This window comes from Mya arenaria, chromosome 17, assembly GCF_026914265.1.
Source record: "Mya arenaria isolate MELC-2E11 chromosome 17, ASM2691426v1".
Lineage (NCBI taxonomy): Eukaryota > Metazoa > Mollusca > Bivalvia > Myida > Myidae > Mya > Mya arenaria.
Genome location: NC_069138.1, coordinates 46,533,292 through 46,559,529, shown reverse-complemented (window position 1 = coordinate 46,559,529; position 26,238 = coordinate 46,533,292). Strand labels below are relative to the sequence as shown.

At 33.7% G+C, this 26,238-nt stretch overlaps 1 protein-coding gene across 4 annotated transcripts in view; it reads right to left on the bottom strand.

Annotated features, from left to right (window-relative positions):
* The window catches only part of LOC128223930 (uncharacterized), a 73,353-nt gene that overhangs the window by 41,427 nt on the left and 5,688 nt on the right, over positions 1–26,238 (bottom strand). For 2 of the 4 annotated variants that reach the window (XM_052933416.1, XM_052933413.1), the window contains exons 2-6: positions 9,208–9,351; positions 8,667–8,981; positions 5,065–5,101; positions 4,805–4,918; positions 4,486–4,713 (exon numbers count right to left, since the gene is read on the bottom strand). In XM_052933416.1, the coding sequence (XP_052789376.1) occupies positions 4,486–4,713; positions 4,805–4,918; positions 5,065–5,101; positions 8,667–8,981; positions 9,208–9,246 (733 nt within the window). In that variant the 5' untranslated portion in view covers positions 9,247–9,351. Of the gene's footprint in view, positions 1–2,950; positions 4,714–4,804; positions 4,919–5,064; positions 5,102–8,666; positions 8,982–9,207; positions 9,352–20,569; positions 20,723–26,238 lie in introns of those variants that run through there. The other 2 variants (XM_052933415.1, XM_052933417.1) reach the window with 2 other exon arrangements.

The window sequence follows — 26,238 nt, the reverse complement described above, 5'->3', positions numbered from 1 at the left end:
TAAATGTATGTTCCAGTGTAAGATAACAATATGTTTTACCTCGTGAACGCCATCAGAAAATAGTTCACGAGTACGCCACTCGTGAAATATTGTCTTTGGTGCTCACTTGGTAAAATATGTTTCGATCTTACACTTAAAAACAAGGATTTATCTTCTACATATTACCTCAGTAAATGAATACTGTAAGTTGAATTTACCACCTTTTTTTAAACATTCCAATATCAGTTAATCATTTGGAAATAATCAAATTTAAACACAGTCTTTATTCATATTATATTAAGAATGAATCACAACGTGAATATCCTCAGTAAAAATAACTTCTGACGGACAGGATGTCTTTTTTGAAAGAGACCGATTTCGGTATTATTTACCTTAGTGAAGATCGCTTACTGATAAGGGTTGCATTAAATACAGAATTGATATGTCTAATGTTCTTTTCAACACAAACTAATGGCATTTCGTTAAAAAAGATGAATGCTATCAATTACCAAAAACGCGTCCAAAATACCTCGGGTCTAAATTTGCCCAGGCGGCATTAAAACGCAACACATGTTAATGAAAAAATGGTATACCTGTTTTATATTAATGTACTTCTTACTGACTAAGTACGCATTTCAATAACAATGATTTAGTCAAATTGCAAATATGACCAATATCGAAAGCGCTTTTACTTGTATTTTGTTTCAAAAAGTCATAACATTAATGTTTATAGTCTTTATATAACAGAAAAATCCCCAGTATTAAGAAAGATATCTTTAAAAACCCTAGCTGAATTGAGTCTTACAATCGTTACCGTACACTTGACCAATACGCCACATGTATTCTCCACCGTGATAGCAATTAAAACTAAAAATATTTTCAACTCTGAATCCGTAAACTTTAGTTTATTAATTAAGATCTTACTTTTCAACTATCAAACTGTTAACGTTAGGTTATGAACTCTCACTGACTTTTTAATGATACATACGGTAAAGATAAGTTGTTTGAGAAATGAAAAACACTCATGTTTGAATATTTTCTTTCTTGCATGCATTGAACGTTATACCATCATGTAACGTTGGGTTCATTCTCACTATACTGGACAGGAGGCAACCATGATAAAATATACGGCAATGAATCGGTAATATAAATCAGAAACAAAGATTGGCATGCGTTTTGTTATATGTTACATCATAAATTAAACGTAATGCATCTATAAATGCATAAATATTCATATTCACATTTTCAAAACCATGTGTTTGAACCCCTACTTTGTGTAATATACACAATTTCAACGAATTCAAACCCTGTTCATACTATGCTTTATTACTCGGCAAGCCTTGTACAAAAGCACCGACTGGACATTCGGTGATCACGTGACTCCTAATTTTAATCAAACAAAATTAGGGTTAATTTTACGGTTCCGATGAATAAATGAAACATTGATCAATTGTAACAGGTTATCGACGTGATTTATACGTTAGGTAATAAATATAATAGGTGACCCGAAATGAGAAATACTAGGCACAAAAAATCATCTTCCGATTCGAGCTTCCCTCTCACCCGATATAGTTTTTTGTTCCGTAGTCCCATATCGGTTCACATACTAACCACAAAACTGTTGTTTTTCTGACATATAAAGTATTTCCATTTCATTTTAAAATCAAGTTCAAGTAAGAAGTAATTTGGCTGATTGAAAAAGTCAGACAAGAACATAATTAATAAAACAACACAACATAGCATGGTAATTGTCAGATCGCTTTTAAGATCACAAGGTATAACAAGTATGGAATAAAGGCTCCTATTTCATCTTTTACAACTTATTCTTTGTTATTTTGGTAATTCGACTGCCGTTATTTCCTTCTTAATTCGATAATTACTTTTACGAACAACTCAAACAGGATTGGCTGATAATTTCCTCAACTGAGTTTGTTTCAAATGATATGCAAATGTTAGATATTGTATTACATATAAAGAATCCATTATGTCATATAACCGCATAATGTCAAAGTAACCACAATTTCCAAAAATAACATTTCATGAAAGGCCTTACAGGGAAGCAATTTTTTTAGTACATATTTATGTTCCAGCTTAAAAGAAACGAAAATATGGGAAAAGGCTAAGCATATTAAATTTAAATTTTAACAGCTTCTTTTTAAAAACATCTTTACCTTTGCATAACTTTAAATCGATTGCAAACATAATTTAAAAGTATTCCGCATAACTTAATAATAAGTGGCAACAAAAACTAAATAAAAAGCAAACATATATTATTGTTAATACTATTATAAACCAAGCTTAAGTAACGTTTAAGTTTTTGTTAAACAAATCTTTCTTTATAAAATTGAAACAAGATATGTTATATCCGCTTTTCTTTTACCTATTGACATAACGCATATGATCATGTGTATTTAGGTGTCACATTTCTTCCCTTACTATTAACCAACTCATGTTCCGTATTACTACGGTGAGATAAGCAGACGGTTCCTTTTTAAGACGATACACAAGATTTGCTTCCCTTTTCTGATAACACAAAATTAAAAAGCTCAAGCTTTATTTAATACAGACACAAGTATTTTAAAATAAAAGGTTCTTAAACAAGTAAAGACATGCACAAGATCTTAATATCGTATCAATATCAGAGTACCTATATGATATAATATTATGGTTTTGAAAAGCTCACTAGTTTTCAACTTTTTAGCGGCTTTTTGATGGAGATATCTGGAGTAAAGAGCGATATACCACGTACGAAAATCCCCAAGATGAGCATTTTTAGATACTCAGACATGCACAGCATTAGCAATACCCATGGTCCGTGTAAAATTGAGAGAGGGAAACGTATAGTCCCACACCTCGACTGAAAAAAAATATGTTCACGTCAATTCTTTTACGGATCTTATGATATTTTGTGGTAGATGATATACGGACGCTTGCATGATTATGATAATTTCAGTAAAGAAAAAAACAAACATTGAAGGAACACAAAGTAAATTCATGAATAGATGCATGATGAACAGAAATGCATAAACACATTATATATAAACATTAAATGCACAGATGCTAAACAATAACTTCTATGTATAGTTTTAAGATATTTTACACTTTTTTGTACGTATTAATACATAATACATATTGCAAGTATGATGACTTAGAAAATTAGGAAGCACCATTCATGGTAAACATCAAATAGAATAAACTGTTAATTAGACATCCAACTTTCATTTTGAATTTTTATACCTAGAGAGCATTACCTAATAATATATCAATGTTAGATTATATCAATCTATAGCAAATTACATTACATTTAATATTATTATGTCAACATACTTTGGGAGTAAATAACTCCCGAGTCCGTTCCAGGAGAGAAGAGGCGGACATCTATACCACTCTTTTTTCGGAAGGGTACATTAACTTTAACGTCACAGTGTCAGCTTAAGTGGTATTTTATCAAATTTCTAGGATCCGAGGGTGTGAATGGTCAATTGGTATGGGTATCCACCCGACACCCAATAACTCGAGGCCCGGTGTGGAGCTCAACCAAGAGCATGTTTTTATTTATCTAAAATAAATGCATTTTCCCAAATCGATTCGGAGTAATGCATATGCATAACCATCTTCACAATCGAGCTAAACAATAAGCATAACGAATGATACCAAAGGACCACACAAATATATAGTAAAGCATAAAACCCGAAACCAAGTCATAACCCTTATTCCCATTTTATACAAAAGAACTATTGAATAAAGATTAATTAAAGTAACCCTAACATTTTGGATAAATGTATGAATCATACTCATCTTAATTCGCAAAAAATCTACAATTGTCACAAACCATCGTTCCAGTCATTTTAACTACACATTCACTGATTCCCAAAGCACGGTGACTTTGTTTTAGTGCAAGATACCGCTAAAATGAAATTGATTTGGAGAACAGTTCGTTTTGCATTAAAAAGAAACAGAATAACAACATGTTTCAGTTTTCCGTAACACAATTGTTTATGTTATGTACACGAATTGTTAGTTTTAAACACATCCTAAGTAATTCTCGGAGAAATATAAACCAAGTTCAAGGTAGCTTAAATAACACATTTTGGCATGATGTTTCAAGCATACAGGTTTCACACTAATATAATTATTTCGTGGGTATGATGGAACGTACACCATTACATTATCTCATGTGTGTGTGTTTTTTTAATCAGAGAAGTAGTTCTATAATGGAGAGATTTAGAGGCAATGCGTAGTAGGCGTATAAGGCAGCATTTCATATAGCTTATTCTTTGAATCTTAAAGTTGAGTAAAATACATAAACTCTTATTTAGTTTGGCAGATCATACGTGTAATAAGCCAGGAAATGATCATTGGGATTGTCAATGTTTAACAATTCAGGGTGCGATACAGAAACAGAGAGCCTGTCATTCTTGTTCAACTTGAACACAGCTGACAAGAGACTGGTAAAAAAATAACCATTATGTCTTTCAATTGATTTCTTGGTTTGCATCAACACACCTGTCGTGCCATACATGTGTGAGAGCAGGTTTACTTGATGAATGAACGTTGTTGGCCTGGTTTCATTGTTCGGTGTGCTTGTCTCCGTTTGTCGATGTAGAATGAGCTGCGAAGAAACGATGTAATAGCCAGGCTGCCGGACAAATATTTCGCCTTCGAGTTCCAAGTGAACGCAGTTATTGGAGTAAAATGTACGACCGTTTTTATTCCAAATGACCCTGTAATGACCTGGAATTAAAATATATTTTAATAAAATATCAGTGATATAGAAGCTGCAACAATTTGCAAACAATTCGTACGCTCTGTAAAACTAACTTACCCTCAACAATGTAGCTTGGCTTGAACTCCACAATTCCAACTACTTTAGCAATGGGCTGCTTGTCGTTTGTTTCTCTTTCACAGTCAGCATACTCTTCTGCTATGTCAATGAGACCTGTTTTATGTAAAAATATCTCCAAAAGGTTAAGTTGATATGTATAAGATATTTTTCAATTGTTCACTCACTAATGTTGCACTTAACTAAAAAATGGGTTCACTTGTTTATATATGGATTTGAAAGACAAATCAAATTTAACTTACTTTGACTAGAACTACTGTAATAATACTCGGCCATTTCCTGAAGGGTAACAAATTTAAGTGCATATTTAATTTACAAGTAAGAAAATAAAGAAACACATCAACAAATATTTATTTATGTGTTTTAGATTAAAGTAAAGTCAAGTAAAAAAAAAACATTCTTAATATCTTCCCTACTTTTTGTTAGTTTTTAAATCAAGCGATCTTATCCATGTAACATTTTGTTGCCAGTATAGCAGGTGTGATGATCATGTGACCTTTAAGAGTTTGATCATCATCTTCAGTATCGCATCCTTGAAGCTAAGTATTCCCGCGATATGGATTCAATACTGAGCGCCCGCAGCCAAATGTACATATTAAAAGCTTTCTTAATAAACGTTTAAATTGCGCCGGTAAAACAGTCAGCAGTTGGGTGTTTAGATGCTCACAGTCTAACACAGGGACGACCTTCACCCATCGGGAATGGGCTGGCTGACTACATCTTGTGACAGCCAGGTCCAGAGAACGTTGGATGCTGGATATAAGTTTCATGAGTAGGCTGATTTCCTTGCTGAAAGTAGGGTATATTGCTGGTACTTGTGGAGTTTCTTGCTAGTCTAAGTGAGGTTTAGTCTGTTGTCGAAAAGGTTGTTTACGATCTTGAATAGAATAATTAACATTTACATTGTAATTGTATCGGTGGCACTGGAGGGTTCCCCGCTCAAACTCTGTAAACATATTACTGACGCTACTGGTCCTTGAATAATAATGCTAAACCAAGATAGCTTCCCTAAGGTTGGCCCATCTCGAGTTAGTTTGAAAGGGCGTATATGTAAATGTTGCCCATACGGTAAAAGAATACGAACAGTTGGCGGAATATAAGTACTGTAAGCATTTGCCTTAGCTTTGGTAGGACCTGACGAGATAACTTTTCTGATATAAGTCATGGATGCGTTTGCCTTCTTGTAAATGTTTTACATGATATTGACATTGATAGGTCATGAGCGATAGATACTACAAGTTATTTAGCTGAGTTCGTAGTAGAGAGGTTAAATCCATCGACGGTGTTCTGAATTTGGTGGATGTTACATTTAGTGCAGACATGGATGACTAAGCATTTTCCCAGATGGACCGACATTAGCTAATCTCGTTCCCAAGTTCCGAGGTTGTCCAGCTTATAACTGCTGATTACGTCCACCTGGCTCTTAATGGTCCGATCTAGCAAGCTGTAGTAGGCGAACAGACAGGCAATTGATATTTTATCGGGGCAGACGCGATTAACATGTTGGTTACCATTTAGGATAATTAAAGAATCGAAATGACACATGACGTTGCTTTAGACACTGTTCTTGAGTACTTTACATCATACAAGAAGTAAGTGATAGCGCACGGCAGTTTGACGGTGTTGAGTGAATACACTTCCTGAACACTGGAGAGACAAGTGCTTGCTGTGTGACTGTCAATTGAGGTCTCAATCATGGACACGAAGGAAAACTGGTCATGAAGAATGTAAGACATTTGACAACATACCATTTACAATGTTATGCTTAGCTGCTCTACATGTATATTGGGCCTGGCATTTTATCCTCATGTGTGTATCCGAGTTTGTGCTAGAGCCAGTCCTTTTTAAACGACGAAACCAACATTTGTTTAGTCGTGACGGTCGCCTCATATCCATTGAGATCGAAGGATGGCTTCATCCCTGTGGGCTCTGTATTGTTGCAAATTCGTTTTAATATTTGCTTTGCGCCTGTTTATGATCCGAGGGCGTATTGGTTGGAATACATCTAGTGTGTTGTTACTTTGTATAGGAAATTTAACCTGTGAAAGACCAAGTTCAGGTTTATGGAGGAAGTACTGTTCTTTTAAACTGTTTCAATTCTGATGGCTTGTGATGAAGCTAGTCAATGTCAAGTGGGTTAAGATCGCCTGTAATAAGACCGTAGCTTTCTAGAATTTGGGCAAGACTTAAGCGATGGCTTAATATAGCTCGTTGATGTAGTTTTCGGTAATATCATGATTAATTGTTATTTCTTGATGCATTCATTGCGTTTGGTAAACCATGTCACTTGGGGTTTCGATCTCCACTGGTTTACTGGAAAGTGTGTCCTTCACAAGTAGAGCTCTTCCGCCATAACCGGTTGGGCTATCTTTACGATATGCAGTTAAGTTAGTTTTAAGTTGCATGACATCCGTGTCATATATGGACGAATGCATAGATATTTAGACGTTTTTTATCCGCTGATAATGTCACATTTAACTGAGTCGATAAGGGTCCAAACACTTTTTCTTAGAGCTGGTGACACTCTGTGTTTTACGACTTGCGACCATTATATTTTTGTTCGAAGTTTATGTTGTTGTCTTGGTTTGAGACTGGAACATGGTGGTCTAAAACTGTTACAACAAAATGAGCTGCTGCATGATTTTTAAATACTCGAGACATAAGATATGTAAAAAATGCTTTCACAGTCGGTGATGGCGCTACTGAGCACAGAAAGCAGCTTGATGACGAACTGTGGTACACTTGTTCAAGTAAACTGATTGCGAAGATTGGTATACCACAGGAGAAGGTGAATCACGTGTCATTATATTTCGCGGATGAAGGGCAGAAACATTTCATCCTTTATGTAAATACAATAAGAGTAGTACCATGATTCACACTCGGCACAACATATGGCTTTTGTATTCTAATGGCAAAACTTGATGTCGCAGGGACGCAAGGTGTTTTCTCATTCGATGTCTGGAGATAGTAGTTGTTGGACGCTTGAGCAGCGCAGCGAGGAAACTGAGAATCGATTGTGTTTAGTCAGTTTCAGCATATAGCCCATCAAAATAATGTCAGCATATACGAGGATTTAACTTAAAGGGTTAAGATTAAGTAAGATATAATGTCCATTAAAAGCAGAACACGTCAGTTTGGAAGACCTAGATCATATTGCATAACGGTGTGACAACGTACAGACGATGCCGTTGTTCGAACGTTTGAATGTATACCTAAGATTTTTTGTTCTTTTTTTTCATGTCGAGTTAGAACATTTGGGGAAAGTTCACATTCATTCGGTGTTTAAACTCTCTTATCGATGTTTAATATTTGTTTAGTAACAGTGCGTAGTTCAAAATGGTGCTATTGAATAAAAAAAGGTGATAACTACAGGAAACGTCGACTGGGTATTCAGTGACGGGTGTGGGGAGAAATGGGATGTTTAAAACAAAATAAGAAGCTATAAATAATATCTGCTAAACGTCGGCATAGTAAGAAAAAAACAACACTATTTTGGTCAAATCGCCACCCAACTGCTGCACATGCTCAGACTATCGCTTGTGACTGACGCACCACTTAAAAGAACTTTTAGTGTTTTAATTTTCTTTTTTGCATTGTGTTACATCAACAAGTGTTGTTATTAAACACATCGTTTCTTGTGCAGATAGAAATTACTTATTTTGTGTATCTTTTTAAATCTGATTATCAGTAATAAAAAAATTAGCAGTGTACATATTTCATCTTATGAATTGTTTCAAGGAATAAGAATAATTATACTTATTATACTTATTGTACACGTTTTCAACTCCTTGTGCTTATTTGAAATATTCGATCTGCTGAAAGAGCAATGCATTTTGTTATATACCTTTTGAAACAACATCTGAGCGATGCTTTCGACACGTCCGCAGCACATCCCATCGTCTCTCCTTTTGATAACAGAATGTCCAGAAGCTTCTTGGTCTGGGTTTGTGTAAGCATTAGACTTCGTTCTATCGCAAAGTATGCACGCTGAACTTTCTTTCAGCAATGTTAAAGGCGTTCTTACAACTGCCCAGACTATTATAAGGACTAGAAAAGCCAACGTAAGAATGATGTTTGCTGTTATACAAATAACTGCAAGGTGCTTTGGTTTCTGTGAAACAGCTACTATCGCTGGAACACAATTGTATTTACCGCAACCCTGAAAAAGTAACATATACTATTGGACATAATCATAAAAACCAATACCACCTAATTGTTTCTTTTGTTTCAAACATCATTGGGACGAATTATAGAAGCATTATACAAACAAACATATTTAACGTATAAATGAAACCACATTGGGTTGTTATGACCACCAGTTTATCTAAATATACGAACATTTCGATAAATATCATTTTAAATAGAATTCAGATAAAATAACGTACTGTTTCCATTCTTGTGGGCTTGGGACAAGCAGACATCATGCTCTGAGTTCAATAAAGATGAGTTTTGATAAAGCTGTGTACGCGCTACGATGCAACTACACACTCGACTGATGTCTGGCAGGTATGATATCTGCTCTGTTTAACCTGCGTTTAACAAGAACAATGAAAAACAATATTGAAAATCTGTTTAAAGCTAAGAGCATGTTTAAGACGAGGTTATGTTGGCTTTTCAATGAAATTACGTATGTTCCGTTGTGACTTTCGATCATTCACTTTTTATCATTTGTTCTTGATGATAATTTCAAAATGTAACATATTTCTCCAACGAGACATCCTAAACGTGGTAAGTGGTAGGTTTTGCCAGTCTGTGTGTCAATGGCAGATTAACGTTAATTATTTAGTGAATTCACCTGCCGTTCATGACCGGCTTTTTTGTTCTACATATGCGATATCAGGGCCTCGAAATATCGGGCATTGAAATATAGTTAACATCTTCATAACATAAATAATCATGTATATCAGCATATAAGGTTTTAGGCATGAGTTTTAGCCAACGTATAAAAAGATGTGCTCTTTGTGTATTTTAATAGTGAACTTTCAATTTTAACATTTGTGAGCATACACAATCTGACTTATCTAGTTTTATTGATGTCATTCAAGTATACAATATTTATATATCTTTGAACTATATTTACTGACGGTTATGACTTTTAGTGCATGCTTTAAAATCACTAGTACCTTTTACATAATTTCATCAAAATCAACTAAATGCAAATAAAGCCTTATATGTTTAGGTGATTATTATCATAAAAATGACTTTATTGCATCAACTATACAACTACGAAGACTCTGACAAGCACGCGCGCACGAACGCACACACACACGCACACAAACAGTTAAATAAGAGTTCACAGGGGGTTGAATTAATCGATATGCGCATAACCTTTCACTAGTTTAAAGACTCAATACTTACAAATTTAAACAAGAGGACCATGGTGACCCCAGATCGCTCCCCTGAGTAAAAGTGTTTGACCTTTGTAATCATTTAGCTTGATTTTTGTTCTCAAAACTGTAGCCTCAAAAATAAGAAAATATTTAAAAAGGTCACCATACAATGTCAATATTGATAATTGTTATCAAAACTGTACACATGCTCGAAGTTTTATAACAGTAGCTTCAAAAATAAGAAAGTAGGTCAAAGTCACAATAAAGGTCGTCAAAGCACAACACTGATTTTTTTACATCTATACATATTCTAGCAAATCGCATTATCTGTGCAATAAAAACACCATACGATGGTGAAATAGGAACATCACCATCTAAAGAAGGGTAATTAATTATTTTAAAATTAAAATCATCACGTTTATCATAAAGATTGATGCTCAATATATCTTCCTTTAATTCTAGTTGCAAATCTAAATAGGATGCTTTTAAAACGGATGTATTAGATTTATTAAGTTGCAATTGTGAATGGTATATCGAATGAATGTTATCTGTAAACACAGGATTATCTAAACTTAGAATATCATCAATATATCTAAACGTGCTATTGAATTTATCAACAAGAGCTAGATCTCCAGACTTAAATAATTTTAACATATATTCACTTTCATAGCAGTATAAAAAGGGGTCTGCACGTAAAGGTGCATAATTAGCTCCCATTGGAATTCCAATAGTTTGCTTATATAAACATTTACCAAATTTAAAAAAGAATTATTGAGTACAAAATTTTAAACTTCAATGACATCTGTGCATGTCCAATAGATATGTTTATCTGAGCGATCATTATTAAAAAAAGCCTTTTTAACATTAACTGCCATGTAAGTAGTTTTCCCCTCGCAAAAGTTTTTCGATAAGAGGAGTCAATTTGTTTGTAACTAAAGATTGTGGAATTGATGTATAGAGCATTGAAAAGTCATAAGTATTAAGTACTGAGACTTTATACCGTCTATTTTCAAAATCATTAACCAAATCTAAAGAATTATTGATAGACCAAAAGAGATTAACTCCAGAATTCTCATAAACTTTACTACAGTATTTTTTCACATGAAACTTTATAGCAGTTAAGCAGGATGTAAGTAAAATTGAAACTTGTTTAGTAGAGCAAGAAATAGAATTAACAATAAATCGTGATTTATATGGATTTTTAAGCATCTTAGGCAACCAGTGTATTGTAGGAATGTTTTTATGATCATCATTCAAAAAAACTTGAAAGTTAGCATTATAATCAATATGATTTTTAATAACACTTTCTTCATCGAGTTGGCTAGAGTTGTAAGTTCTGGAAGATTGTAACTCTCCAATAATAGTATTTACATAATATAAACGTCAAACTATGATTACATTATTAGCTGCTTTATCATCTGCTACAAATACAAGTTTTTTAAGTAGGGATTTGATATCCATGATCAATTTTCGAGTTATCGAAATAGACTTTGGGGAAGTGCCAACGGATTATTGTTTAAAAACTCGTATTTTCTTATCTATTAGGTACAATATTTTATTCATCCACGGTAATAAGGCATTTGGTTCAACTCCTTCTCTTTTGCACCAGCTTTTACTATATTTGGATAAAGTGTCTGTTAATTCTAATTTACATGTATGGAAATTTATTTCAGATGCATTCCGGTATTTTGGACCTTTATTAAGCAGTTTTCTAAGAAGATTATTTTTGATAAAAGAAAATTATCCTGTAACAATATGTCCAACAGGGTCGTAGCGGTACATGGAGTCAATGCAATCTCATGAAGAAGGTGTAACTGCGGAAATATCATCTTCTGATACTACTTTATTATAATTAAATATGAAATTTCTAATAGGCTTTTTATATTTGTAACATATCATTGGCATTTCTTTATTCTTAAAGTATTGTGGAATACATTTTTCTACATTTTTATTCTTAAATAAATTATTTAGATTAAGAAGATCTATACCCTTGTTGCTAAAAGAAAGTTTAATGCGATATCTTTTGCTAGTATCAACATTTTTAATAGTGGGATGAAGGTAATGTTTAGTATATCCATTAATGATACAAGCGCATTCATACTTCGGATCAGTTCTTAAAATAATATTATCAGCTTCCCTATCAAGTGACCGTAAAGATGTTAATGAAAGGGAACATAAAGTAGAAAGAAGCCGAGGTCATTTAAGCACAGCATTAATTTTTGTTTCAAAATTGTTAACATGGTCCAAATGTCATTGATGTAGATTCAAAATAAGCTAGTAGGTCGAAAGGGGAGAGAACGGCTCTGACTCCAGGGGCATTATTTGCACAATCTTGGTAGAGGACCACAATATGAAGCTGGTTACAACTTATTAATGGTCTTGGCCTAACGGTTTTACACAAGGAAGATTTTCAAGAATTCTCACATTAGTCCACAGAACATATTAGGGCATGGCCAGTTTCGACCACATGGTCATAATTTGATGTTCACATGCAATTGTGTTAAGTACAGGCACACGATCGACGGAGAGTGCACCATCCAATAAAATCAACATTTTGTGCTCAGATTAGCTAAAACCTGTAAGTCTTTTCAGAGCCCCCATCAATTTGAAAACAATGCAGAAAAAAGTGAAATGTACACATAATCTGATCAAGTAATTTCAACTACTTAACGAATGTATACATGCATCATCTGCAAACGAAAGAATCAAGCCTGAGCAAAAGAACCAACTATGAAAAGATAAGATGCTGTCATTCAACGATAGCCATCTGACATTGCTTGCCTAAGCAAATTCAAGGTAAAAAGTATGGATTTACATAATATCATGAATAATGCACCACTCTACAAACTAGGTGACATAACAAAGTATAAAAATACAGCAAATGTTTGTATCCATGGATTTAGTGAACAGGTTTATGTACCAATGCAATGTTCTATCATTCAGCATTCAGGAACATTTTATGTTTTTAACTATCAACCATGAACTTGAATCTTATATAAACTTGAGGGGATATGTGTGTTCTGCCATTTACTTTGAAATCATAAAAAAATGGAATTATTGTCAACACAATTAAGGCCAAACAAAATACTGTTATGGGGCTGCCGTCACAATATATAACCAGTCAAATATCAATTTAACAAATAAAACGTGTACAATCAACTCCTGGGATATGTTATACTTCCAAATAAAGTACACCAGGAGAGTCGTCTATTAACCTATTACGCCTAGACGTTTATACCGTATATTGCTTCTTGGGATAGCAGGAGATGTCTCTCCGAAACCAGGGCCTGTGAAAAGATCATGTGGATTCTGAGCCAAGCCAGTGGCAAGTAATCAAAGAGCCATATACTACGTGGCCTTTAATCTTTAGTGACAAAATACAATGTGCAAACCTTACCGCTTCCCAATATAAAGAATTTGGTAACAGTGACGATCCATGAATCTGCAAAAACTGTTCTAAATTTCAGTTTTCATCTTTGAAAAGTTTTTGCATTAGGAGCTCTGAATTGTATTTTCCGTCAGCAGATAGAGTTGGGATCTCTAATCATAAAAGTACTTGAGGTTTACCTATAAGTTTATTATTATTTGTTTTATTGTTAAGTTTCCTCAAGTTAAAGCATACTTTGATAAGATTTACCTTTTGCGTTTTATCTTTATTTAGGATTTTTCGGATAAGAGTCAGGTTTGTGCACTTAAACTGATTTTAACCCCCATTAAATTAACAGTTTACTGACTGTTCCAAGGCGGTACCTAACACTCCTTGATAAACATACCTAGTTTTTTATATATAGTATGTATGCACTGTGCTGCTTGTGGAGTTTTGTGCTGTTCTTCCATGTTCCTTGTTTTTAATTTTATGTTCTATGTCTTTGGCGTTTACCCAGTGCCATTAAACTGGGTTTATGTTTTTTGTTGCTACTGAGCTTGTTTCTGTAGCTTTTTCGCATAAATATTCATACCCCTGTTTTAATTATTCATTGTCAAAATATGATGTTTCCTTTAGTGATATGAACCCACTCATAGAACTTTCTCCATTTTTTGTCAGATTTATCTGACAATGAATAAGAAAAAACTTAGTGATGAGTTAATGTAACAGAAAAAGATTCACCAAAAGAGATTTACATGTGTACACATACAGATTTACAGCTTAAGATATAACTTTGATATGCTTAAAGAGTACTTTAAAAAAAATGTTGACATTTTGTTTTATCAGAAACTTAAATAGAAAACTCCATTTTAGATGCTTATTTTTTGGTCCATTACTACCACTTTTAGATAAATGACCGTGATTGGAAGGTCGGTGGGACAGCAGATAATTTAAGATCAGATGTACTTGGCGATAGAAGAAAACACCTTAAATTTAAAGATATTGATATTGCGATTGAGGTTAACCTGAATAAAATAATATGGTTATTTAGGGGAAAATAAACTGCCCCAAATGAAATTCATCTGTAGTCTTAGCTGTGAACAGCTGAATGCCGAAGAAGAAGAAATGGGTGTTAGATGTTGTTTATATAGAAGATACAGAAATTTTTATTCATATGCTTTAAAGCATGATTTACAATCCCGTCTGAATATACTAGACACAGACACAGGTGATAGCAATAGGACCTTGAATAGTTTTAGCACAGCTTTTACAGACACTGCAAACAAACATGATCCAGTCAAACAAAAACCAACACTGAAAAAGCCAATACCATACATGACCCCCCCCCCCCCCCCCCACACACACACACACCTTAAACAGGCTATTATCAAGGAATGCAGGTTACCTCCACTACTATCTATATGAATGATGCTAACTCTTCATTTAAGAAGGTTGATGTGCATAGCTATTCAAACCGATACAATAATCCACAAGTAATGTACAGTGTCCCTCCATAATATAGTAGCTATACAAGTCCATTCATTGAATTTTAGATATAAGATGATGGCTGCTATCCAAACTGCAAGAACTATAAATAATAGATGCAATTTTTTCTACTAAAGTGCATTTGAACTCTTGAATTCACTCGCAACGTATTAGAGAATATAATATTTTTAATCAGTTCAAGAATTTGGTTTATGCGTTGTGTGGAGAGAACTGCAAAGTATGCATGTGATTGCAATTGTTTATAAGCTGCTGTTGAACAGGGCTGTTTTATTGTGTTTGTGTTGTTTTTTGCTGTTGTTTTTTGGCAAAGCTACTAACAAATTAATGAGTCTTTTTATATTTAGATTTTTTATCTAATATCTCGGAAACCTCGCGCGTTTGGACTGCAGAGATTGCTTGTTCTCATGGTAAACAACTTATTTATTCGTTTTGATAGTATCGACTTCTAATACTTGTACAATATTTATGCGAAATGCTAGAGAAACAAGCTTAGCAACAAAAAAATTAAACATAAACCCGGTTTCATGGAACTGGGTAAACGCCAAACTATGCGGTAGAAGCCATACTTTGACACAATTTTAAGATATTAAATAAGGCAGGCTATTCTTTTAAGTGACTCTTAATCCTCCAGGTTTCTATTTGATTAATTGATCATTGATTCTATAGCATAAAGTTGTATGATTTTAATGTTTATTTTTTTATTACCGATAATATTGTGTTTGTTAAGTATATTTTTTGCATTGCTACTGTCTTTCAATCAGAATGCGATGCTAATCTCTCCATTTAGTATACTTAATTTGATTTTGCCAACGCGGTACGGTTGCACTGAAATTTTTGAAGATATGGAGAAAAGGTTGCTCGCTTTCGGAATACATTGTGCTCAATATTTGTTCGTCACTACTCACAGTTTGAATATAAAATACACAGCAGGTACTGTATAGGCAAGGAGAGAAGCATGCGTTAGACTATGTGGAATTTTTGTGTGTTAAAGAATCTCAGAATATACAAATTCGAATATCTACTGAAAATGAGAGTAAAACATGAATGCTTTTCGTTGTTGGAAAAGCAACAAATCGTAAGCCCGCACCTGACGAGAGTTTTCGAGATTAGACATAAAGGAAATTTGCAAAATATGAGAAAATAAATACATTGTCTGAGAAAAAAAAAATCGATGGAGTTAATATACGTCAAGAGGATACCAGGAAACATAAAATCATTATTTGATGCTGTAAATGGGTTACACTTGCAGTCACGCAGAAAGCCTTCCGGTCATATTTTTTGACAGCTACTTTACATGCCTCATTTGGTTGATCTTTTTACGGTTGGACTTTACGGATCTATTAAAAGTGCCGTTTTTCTTATCTCAGAAACAAGCTCAGTATCCATAAGTTTAAACATAAACCCTGTTTAATGGCACAGGGTAAACGCCAAGGGCATACAACATAGAAACTAAAATCACAAACAAGAAACACGGAACAACAGCACAAAACTTCAGAAACAGCACAGTGCATGAATTCTATATAAAAAACCCACAAGGTATTGTTATCAAGAATTGTTAGGTATCGCCTTGTAACGGTAAGTAAATGTAGCTATACTGGGGGGGGGGGCGGTTAAACCACTTTACGTGCAAAAACCTCACTCTTATCACAACAATCCAGAATAAAGGAAACACATAAAATAGGTAAATCTTATCAAAGATACATTAACTTGAGGAAGCTTAAAAATAATAAACAAAAAGGTAAACCCAGAGTACTTCAATGATTAGGGATCTCAACTCTATCAGCAGACGAGGGATTACAATTCAGAGTACCTAATGCAAAAACTTTTCAAAGATACGATGCAATCATTGTTGGAAACGATAAGCAACACACACAGTCTGCCTTAGAAAATAAAAAGTTTAAAACTGTGTGATCATAGAGTTTCATAATAAAAAGCATCATTGTACTAAAACTGGAAGCAAATAAAGTGAACATTATTAAAAATAAATGCTACCTATATTAGTTTATCTTTTCATCTTATAATTCACAGGAGAGAACACATCGAAAAAGTATCTCAGCAAATAATTATGAGTATTCTATCTTATTAGTGCAATGCAGTGGTGTTAGACAAGGACACATATGATAAGAGATAACCTGTAAGGGATAAGCGGACATACGCGACATATAAATAGTGACCCAAACCTAGAAAAACAAAGGAACACTTGTGGACGCTTTGAAACATACACAAAAGAAGGGAAAAAAACAAATAAAATTAAAACATGATAACAAAAGAGATGAATCATCAGCAAATTATGAGATCTTATATTCCTCACCATCAATAACAAAACCCTTTACACATTGATTGTTTCTTATCATAATTTCCTGAATTTCTGAACATAAAATAAACAAATACGGAGAAATAGGGTCCTCTTGTCTACATCCTCTTCGTATCTTAAAAAAAAACTCAGAAAGATGTCCATTTAATTGGATCGCAACATTAATATTATACATAAAAATCCTATCCATTTTTAAACATATCACCAAAATTGAACAATGACAAAGTATTTTCAATAAAATTAAAAGATATTATATGGAATCAAACGCCTTTTCAAAATCAATCAGCATTAGAATAGGCCAGTAATTTTCTTATTATTGCATGTTTTCATAATATCATACAGCAATTTTGTGTTTTCACTTATATTTTGACTTTTAATGAATCCTGTTTGATCTTTTGAAACTGAGGCATCTAAAATATTTTTTCAATCAACTATCTTGTAAATAACATTTAAAAGAGTAATAGGTCTCAAATTCTTCAAAAACTGCTTCGGCTTACCGTCTTTTGATATACACACACTTGTTCCCAATTTGATATTTCTAGAAAATGAATTAGACAAAAAAAGCATTATTAATTACTTAAAATAATGTTTCCAATATCTTTCCAAAACATTTAATGAAAATTACTGCAAAACTATCACAGCCAGGACTCATTTTTCATTCGTTTAATAGTATTTGAAACCTCTTCATGTGTTAAAAATTCCCTCTAAAGAGTTTGACTGCTGATTGTTAAAAACATTAAAGATACAACTATTTAGTTCAGTTTGTATATCAAAGTCACTTGTTAAGTTTTCCTTATAGAGTGAACCATCATCTTTTTTAATAAATGGTATATGCTTATCAGCAATAGGTCTTTTTTCTAAATTGCAAAAATAGATTGTAGAATGTTCTCCATTTTCTCCATTTCTATCCAATTTGCCATAGACCTAATCACAAATCCTTTTAGTTTATTGTTTCTTAATTCACCTAGCTCTGTCTCTAAAACGAGTAGTTGATCTTTATTATTATCTAAAAGATTTTTTTTGTAATTCTAAAATATCATGTTGCAACATTTCCTCTTGTCTTATTTCAAACCTATGATTTATAACCAACAAATGATATAGTTTTACCTCTAATTTCCATTAACATAGTTTCCAGAAATAATTCATCATTCATTGCAAATTTTTAGATCTAATACACCATAACGATCATATAATGGAACACAAAATTGTACAATTATCTCGTCATATTTTCATTTTACATTTTCTAATTAATCCCATTTGAGATAAAAGTGAGTTATTAAATTAAATTTCCAAAGGCCTTTGATATGCTTAGCTTTTGAAAAACATAATTTTAAAACAACAATTGAATGATCAGATTTGCAGCAAGGTTCTGTATCACGCTTTCTAACATAATTCACCATATTATGTATTATCAAGAAAAAATAAATCCAACCTTGCTGACATGTGTTAAGTCTTCTCCATGTATATAATTTTGTCTATCCAATGAATTCCCTATAAGTATAAATCAAGCCTCTATCAGTAAAAATGTTTAACAAGGTTTTTTTTAAGCTTTAAAATTGTTGTTTACCGCTCTATAATTGTTTTAGTCTAATTCTGGATTTAGCACTAGATTATAATATCCACAAATCACATATTTATCTATGTTTTAAATGTATCTAATTTATCAAATATCATACTTAAAAAATCAGGAAAGTCTTTTTTTGGTGCATATATATTGGCTAACAGGAAATTCAATCGTACAAAAGTCCAAGCAGAAGAAAATTTCCACAATTATCTTTCAATGCATTTATAATTTTTACATTTAAGTTTTCTTGAGTAAAAAAGCATTAGATTTACCATTACTAAAAAGCAATCTCCACTCCATTGAATACAGGCTATTTCTTTTATGCTTATCGATGAAATATGAAGTTTTATCAGTGAAAAAACAACAGTGAAAATATCAAATTTCAATGGAAAAATTCCAAAAACTGGTCTATTGAAGAACCAGGCAGCTTCTATCTGTTCGCTTAGATATAGTATATTTATAAGGGCAATGTTGAGGCTTGTGATTTAATCTGTAACCCGGTGACCAGAGGTCCTCAGCTCCTTTCGTTAATGGTCTTTACAATTACTGGTCTTATCCCATCCTCCTCTGGTTGGTATTCTGTATATCACCAGGATTTCGTCCCTCGGTATTTATGTACACTCTCTCTTCATTATCTCGCCAACCTTCCCGACAAGCCTCTCCTCCTTAACTGCCATTATCTTTGAAGTTGGTCTTACGAGAATATTTCCCGTTGTAAGTGGACATTTACATGGCATCTGTGCTACTCGTTTCATTGAATTGTGCTCTGAGGTCATCAATTTGTTTTTGGTATTTTTGGGTGGTGGGTTATAGTTCATCTTTAAGCTTTTGTTGTCGAATTCTAATGAAGCAATTTTGTCGTGTTGTTTGCATTGTTCTTATATCTGCTCTGTTATTTCATTTTGCATTTTCACTTTAAGTGCTTTCATGATCGTGGTAACTGTTGCCGAAACTAAATGTTCTTTATCTTCCTTTTTCATTGCATCTTCCCGTAACTTAGTGATTTCACCAGTGATCTCATCTAGGTGTATTTCTATAGTTGTCATAATCCTACTAAATTAATGACAATACGTCAAAGAGATAGTTGTGCTACCATATTTGAAAAAATGTGTCTTAAATGATCCCTTCTCATTGGTACATTTCAAACACAATGTTGAGAGCAACAACCGTTGTGAAAGTATGTACAGGATCAATGTTGAACCTTGTGAGTAGGCTTAGCTGTGAGCAAAATCCATCAATTAACCACATTCTAATCACCAGAGCAAGAAGAATACTGTCAGAAAACACAGTGAATAAACATGCAGTGACTGATCAAATGACCCAATCTCACCATGAAAGGTACACGAGAGAGTAAAACCCTTAACAATTCCAGGACTAGATAAAAGCGAGTTGATTATGCTAACAACTTTGTATTAGAGAACTACGTAATATTACAGGAACCAGGGTCCCTACTTTTTGTGTTCGGATTGCCAGGTGACTAGAATGAAAGAAATGTAACCTACAAATCATGGTCACTGTTTGACGGCGTATTCACAAGGAAAAGGCAAACTGTTAATACCAGTTTTATAAATATCGGAATGTGTCATAGAAAACTGTGGATTCTGAACGGATTACCTTTCATGTTGAGTTTCTTCTAAGAAAACATATAATGGTTGCCAATATTTACCTTGATATTCGTTGTTGTACTCTTTACTTTCTCTTGCAGAATATCACATCTAATGATGATAAGTTAGCCAAATGATTAATCCCAACACAAAACTATAACATCACAAATCATAATATCACTTCCAACCTAAATGCGTTTACTTCACAAGCATGATTATTGGCATTAATTACGTAACAGCTGCATAGTTTATTGGATCATGGTAACCGTTTCCATAACAAGAACTATGCATGAAAATCAATAGGCTATTCAAACTATGGATTCGATGGCTGCAAGCACTAGTGCGGTGCTTGAGTGGTGGGGAGGGTGAAAGCTCACCCCCCAAAACAGTTTTTAACTGTTTAGTGTAGCCACACACTCGACACTCACACCATAAAATGCCTATTTATAGTAACAAGTGTCGTCTGCCTCTTTACCACCAAAAATATAGTTTGAGAAAGTGCGGACTATATAAATTGCAAGCTATGTTTCCAATAACCGAGCTAGATTTGACAAAGCAAGAAGCAATCATAACGCAATATCTATTTAAATCATTTAATTTGTTGAACTTAGATAAAGATAATATTAAAAATCATTCCATCAAGTGACACAATGATCTCAACTCCTGCGCACAGTCCCCCCAACCCTGCTTAAAACATGACGTGATAGCCCACGTGAAAATAACAAATGCACGCCATTTTGACAGGCACGTACTGAAGTGCTGACGAGTAAGCTGACGATATAGAAATAGAAGAGAGTTGCTGACCATATAGACAAAGAAGGGAAAAAAAGTGTTGAAATTAAAGATTTCTCAAGACTTGTTTTGTTTTAAAAAATAATATATACCATTTATAGTGTACGTATAGACGGATGTTTGTGTTTGTTTTTTTTAATGGCATTTCATTGAAATGAATTGAGTTATATTGTTTTGCTGGTTTGGTGTAAGTATGAGAATATATCACGGATTTAATAACTTGTTTCATTTACAATTGTTTGAAAGTAATTATTTTAATTTTGATCATTTTATTTAAGAAACTATTTCTCTTTAATCTGTTGTATTTCGAAGTTGTTTTGTGAATAACAAGGCAAACTCTTGCTAATGAGTAAAGTTTGATTAGTATATATGATTGGGAATAGCACAAGCATTCGACCTTTTTTATATAATCGTTTTTTATTATTAAACCCCACACATTTACGGGGAGGAAGGCTTCGTAGAGTTTGTTTCTATGCTGTTTCAATCATTCACCAGCCGTTGCATATTATCTATTTATCGTTTCTCTCGAATGAGAATCCATTTCTTGTGTAAATAATGTATATATCATTTTAAAATACTGTTTAAATTTTTAAAAGTGGCCTTGAAAAGGATAGTATAGTCTTTGTTTATGCCAACATCTAATTACCAACCGGAAACGGTTTTATTGTACCTTTTAAATTCACCCTGGATGATCAACCAATTTCTATTTTATTTCTCTGGTTAATAAATCCTAACTCATATTGTAACACCATAAGATGGAGTCTTATGCTGGGATTGGTTACATTCTCCATCCTGGTTTGCCTAATGACGCAGCGACATTAACTTTATTGTGAATAAAATATTAGTTTTTCATTTACCATCATGCTTCAATAAACCTGGTGCGGCCCCTGTGGTTTTTCACACGGGAACTCTTAGATTCACTGTGCTACATATCAGCACCTTATTAATACACACATGATCGTGAATAATTATGGTGTAAACCCGTATAAAAACCTATTCATGCAGCGCTATCAGCGCTTTGATTTGATGTTCACGTCAATATGGCATAGAAATATGCATAAATGCTACACCATAATGACTTAAATCACTAGCGACGTCTGGAGCCTTAAAGTTTCGGTTCTAGGAAGTAGGGGCGCTCGTCCCAAGTTGTGCCGAAAAGTGCGCCCCTTTAAGTATAGAGCCGGTACAGCAACATCTGGTTAATTACCTGTAATTGCTCGTGAAATTATCAGAATTTTGCAAGGTGTGTTTTATATTTCGAGATCAATACCATATTTCAGATAAAATCGAGTAACATTATACGCAACAAAAGCAATCAAGCTGTTATTTGAGTAAAGTTGTGCGAGGGTACAATTGCTCAACAATAATTAAAATATAATGCAGCCGCGGTAATATAATTGATCCTGAACCATGCAAACCTTCTCCTATGTATATGCTGGCTTAGTTTATACCGAAAAGATATTTTGAGAAATGATCCGGACAAAATTTAAATATGAATATCTGAATATGAAGTATGATGTCAATACCTATAGTACTTTCGGCGTAAAAACGATTAATTATGAGCAAAGGGCAATAACTCAAGAAGTACTGCAGCCAGGATATTGGTTTGTGTGCACTGCATTTTCCCCAATCTGATACATCGGAATACGAAGTTTGAAGTCAATATTTTCAAGGCTTTTGAGGTTGTGCTCCGAACAAAACTTTAGTAAGAAAACAGAACACAGAGCAATGCAGAGTTTTGGCTTCTGTGCACTGCGTATGATATATTTGTATGTGATGTTTGGAGTTAATACCTCAAAAACGTTATTCTCTGGACAAACAAAAGTGAGTATGGCAAAAAACAAAGGGCAATAAATTAAGAAAAAAATGAAAGTCATATCAATTATATTTGGACTTATGCTCCGGCCAAACATGCTCTGGACACGCACGCGCACACACGCACGATAACATGCACACGAACATGGCGATGGATACTTGGCTATTATCACCTATGAACCGAAAAATACAAAAGTATTGCCATTCACATTATGGCCATTCATTTTCAACACTATCGATGAACACAATGGCTTAACATGTTTAAAATATGATCTAATGATGAAGCGATAAACTGTTTGTAACAAAATATATCGTGCAAGGGCAGTACCATGATTTTGCGTAAGAGGGAGCGCACTTAGGCGCAATTTATTTCGTGCGTTAAGGTGGAACGCGACCCTGAGCGAGTTAATGTCTGAAAATTGGTATACGAATGGAAGAGCATATGCCCAGTTAGGGACATGTAATGAATAGGACATGAAAATTCCACTTGGACAATTTGGGGGGCGCTCAAATAAATGATAGATAAAGTCATTACGCAAAACGATACGTAAGGGTACTACTACACGTCATTACGATATAGAAACTGGAATTACAAAAAACACTAGAGCATTCAAAATAGCTATAATTTGTATAGCCATGTTCTATGTACAACGTTTACCTATTGCGATTGTTTGGGACATTTTTGTGACATAATTGTGTTTCTAATAACTTTACAAAAAACAACAACAATTAAACGTGTGCTTGAAAACAGGAAACCTTTACAGTGATTGCTTTTCATTTCTTAAACTATGTCCATATATATATATATATATTACATGCATTTTATATTACACGCTAAAATTATCTGAGATCTATGTGCTAGGGAGAGGGAGAGAGATGTATCATATGGTAAATATAACGAGAGGAAAAAGGCGCACGAACAAGTTTACATATGCCAAGTCACCGGTTTATTGCTGTTTTACAATGAAAGTTTATATCTGCATACAGAAGTGGTAAAATATTGTTATCTAAAACAAAACACAATTATCTACGGTGGTAATGGCGAAACGTAAAACAAAAAAAATGGTTAAAAGGCATTGTAAGACTAAAAACTGAAAATACACTTTACTACATTACATGAAAATACTTCAGATTTAAATCATATTAGAACATATGAACTACTAACAATGCAACGGCTCGTTACCCATGACCTTCCCCAACCCCAACTCAGAATATTGAATTCAAAAGGCAAGCTGCGAACCAGCCGACTTCGCAAAAATGACGTGGTATTTCTTCTTTATAAGAGTCAACATCAAAGTCAGTTTCAGACTAAACTTGCCTTTATAATTAGCACATCATCACCCTTTGAAGAGGAGTTTCTTCCCTTTCTTTTACACCGGTTCAACAATGTAGGATATGAACCCCAGAGGAAGGAGCATGTTTCTGTAGGGCGTTCCCTCCGTACACAGCCCATTCACTCTTCACTATGTAGACTTGTATATCTGCTTAGGGAATCTCGTCGACAACGAAAGACTCATGTCGTGGAGTGTCCTTGGTTGGATGCTCGGACGCTAGTTTATTTGCAATGTGAAGTAGCGTCCTGAGCTGTGTTTAACTTGGCAATATGTGTGTCTGATCAAATTTCTGTCATTTGATATCAATGCAAAAACACAATTGTACATACAAAACAGATGAACAATTTAACATTGGTCTGTTTTTTTAATTTCCTGTTTATAGTCAACTAGTCAATAGCGTGACAGGTTGCTAATCCTTTTACAAAGTCCTCTTGTATACATGTTGATTTTTTACCGTTTAAAGTCCCACCTTTTCTTAAAATTAAATCATTTGATCAGAATGAGATGAAATAAGAAAACATGCAGCAAAGAAAAAAAGTTTGTGTTCTATGTCTTTGGTGTTTACCCTGTGTCATTAAACGGGGTTAATGTTCAAACTTTCGGCTACTGAGCTTGTTTCTGTAGTTTTTCATATAAATTTCGACATTTATTGGATTCACATTTTATTCAGGCAGTATTTGAACCTGGATCAATCGGTGTTAAACTCTGATCAAACGGCCATAATGAAATGACAGTGATTACGTTATTTTTTATTTATTTTTTCGTTAGATAATAATTCATTTGAAAGCATATGTTTGTCCGGTTTTAAGATATGCAATTTACTATTAAAATATTTTAAAAAAAGTTTTGCTATTGCATATCCTTTCATAAAACGGACGGTGTGTGGAATCTATACATCCTGTGTTTATGCAATGCATTGCTTAGGAAAGGCTGCGTTCATGTAAATGCTTATCTCTTAGTTGGCACCTGTGTAGGGTTGTACTTTTATACTTTATTTATGTTAAACAATAATGAACAATATAACATTTACTGATGCTTAGTCGCTCTCGTTCACCTCCCTAAAGAAATCTGCGATTTATAATTCTCAAATCAGGGGCGTAGCTAACCCTCTATTCATGTGGATTCATAATTGTGCTATGGGGTCTATGGGCATGTCCTTTTCCTTAAATGTTTTTTAAACAGTGGTGCAATTTGGTGCATTCTGTTCTTAGGTTCCTTATGCAGTCCTGGAAATTGGACAGTTTAAAGACAATAAATCAACAAATAAACCCTTCACTCGACAGAATTTTCGCTCTCAAAAAGCAAACAAATAAACCCCCCTTATGTTAACTTGACAATACACAGATTGTCTAACAGAAGTTTTATTTTGTGTCCTTTTTGTCATGAAACTGAACATTACATGTTAAATGTCAATGTCCATCTGTAACAACATACATAGTCAAGTATGTATACTATAACTTTGGCTGAGTTGTTTTATTGTTTTGAAAAAATAAATTATGTGGTTTCAGCCGTGTACTCGCTTACAGGCAGCTACGCGCCTATAAATCCTTCAGTATAGAAAAACACTTAATATATTAATGAGAATTTTCCAACGTATTTCAATATCCTTAACAATTCAGACAAGGAAAATGTTATATAGGAATTATAAGGTACAGACATCGATTCGTTTTATAGTTTTTATGAAAATTCTTTATATGATTTTATATTATACCCCTTCAATGTGCAATGATAGGATTTTTTTGCGGTGTTGTTAATTTATGTTTGGTTGCATAAAATGGACCATGTAATAA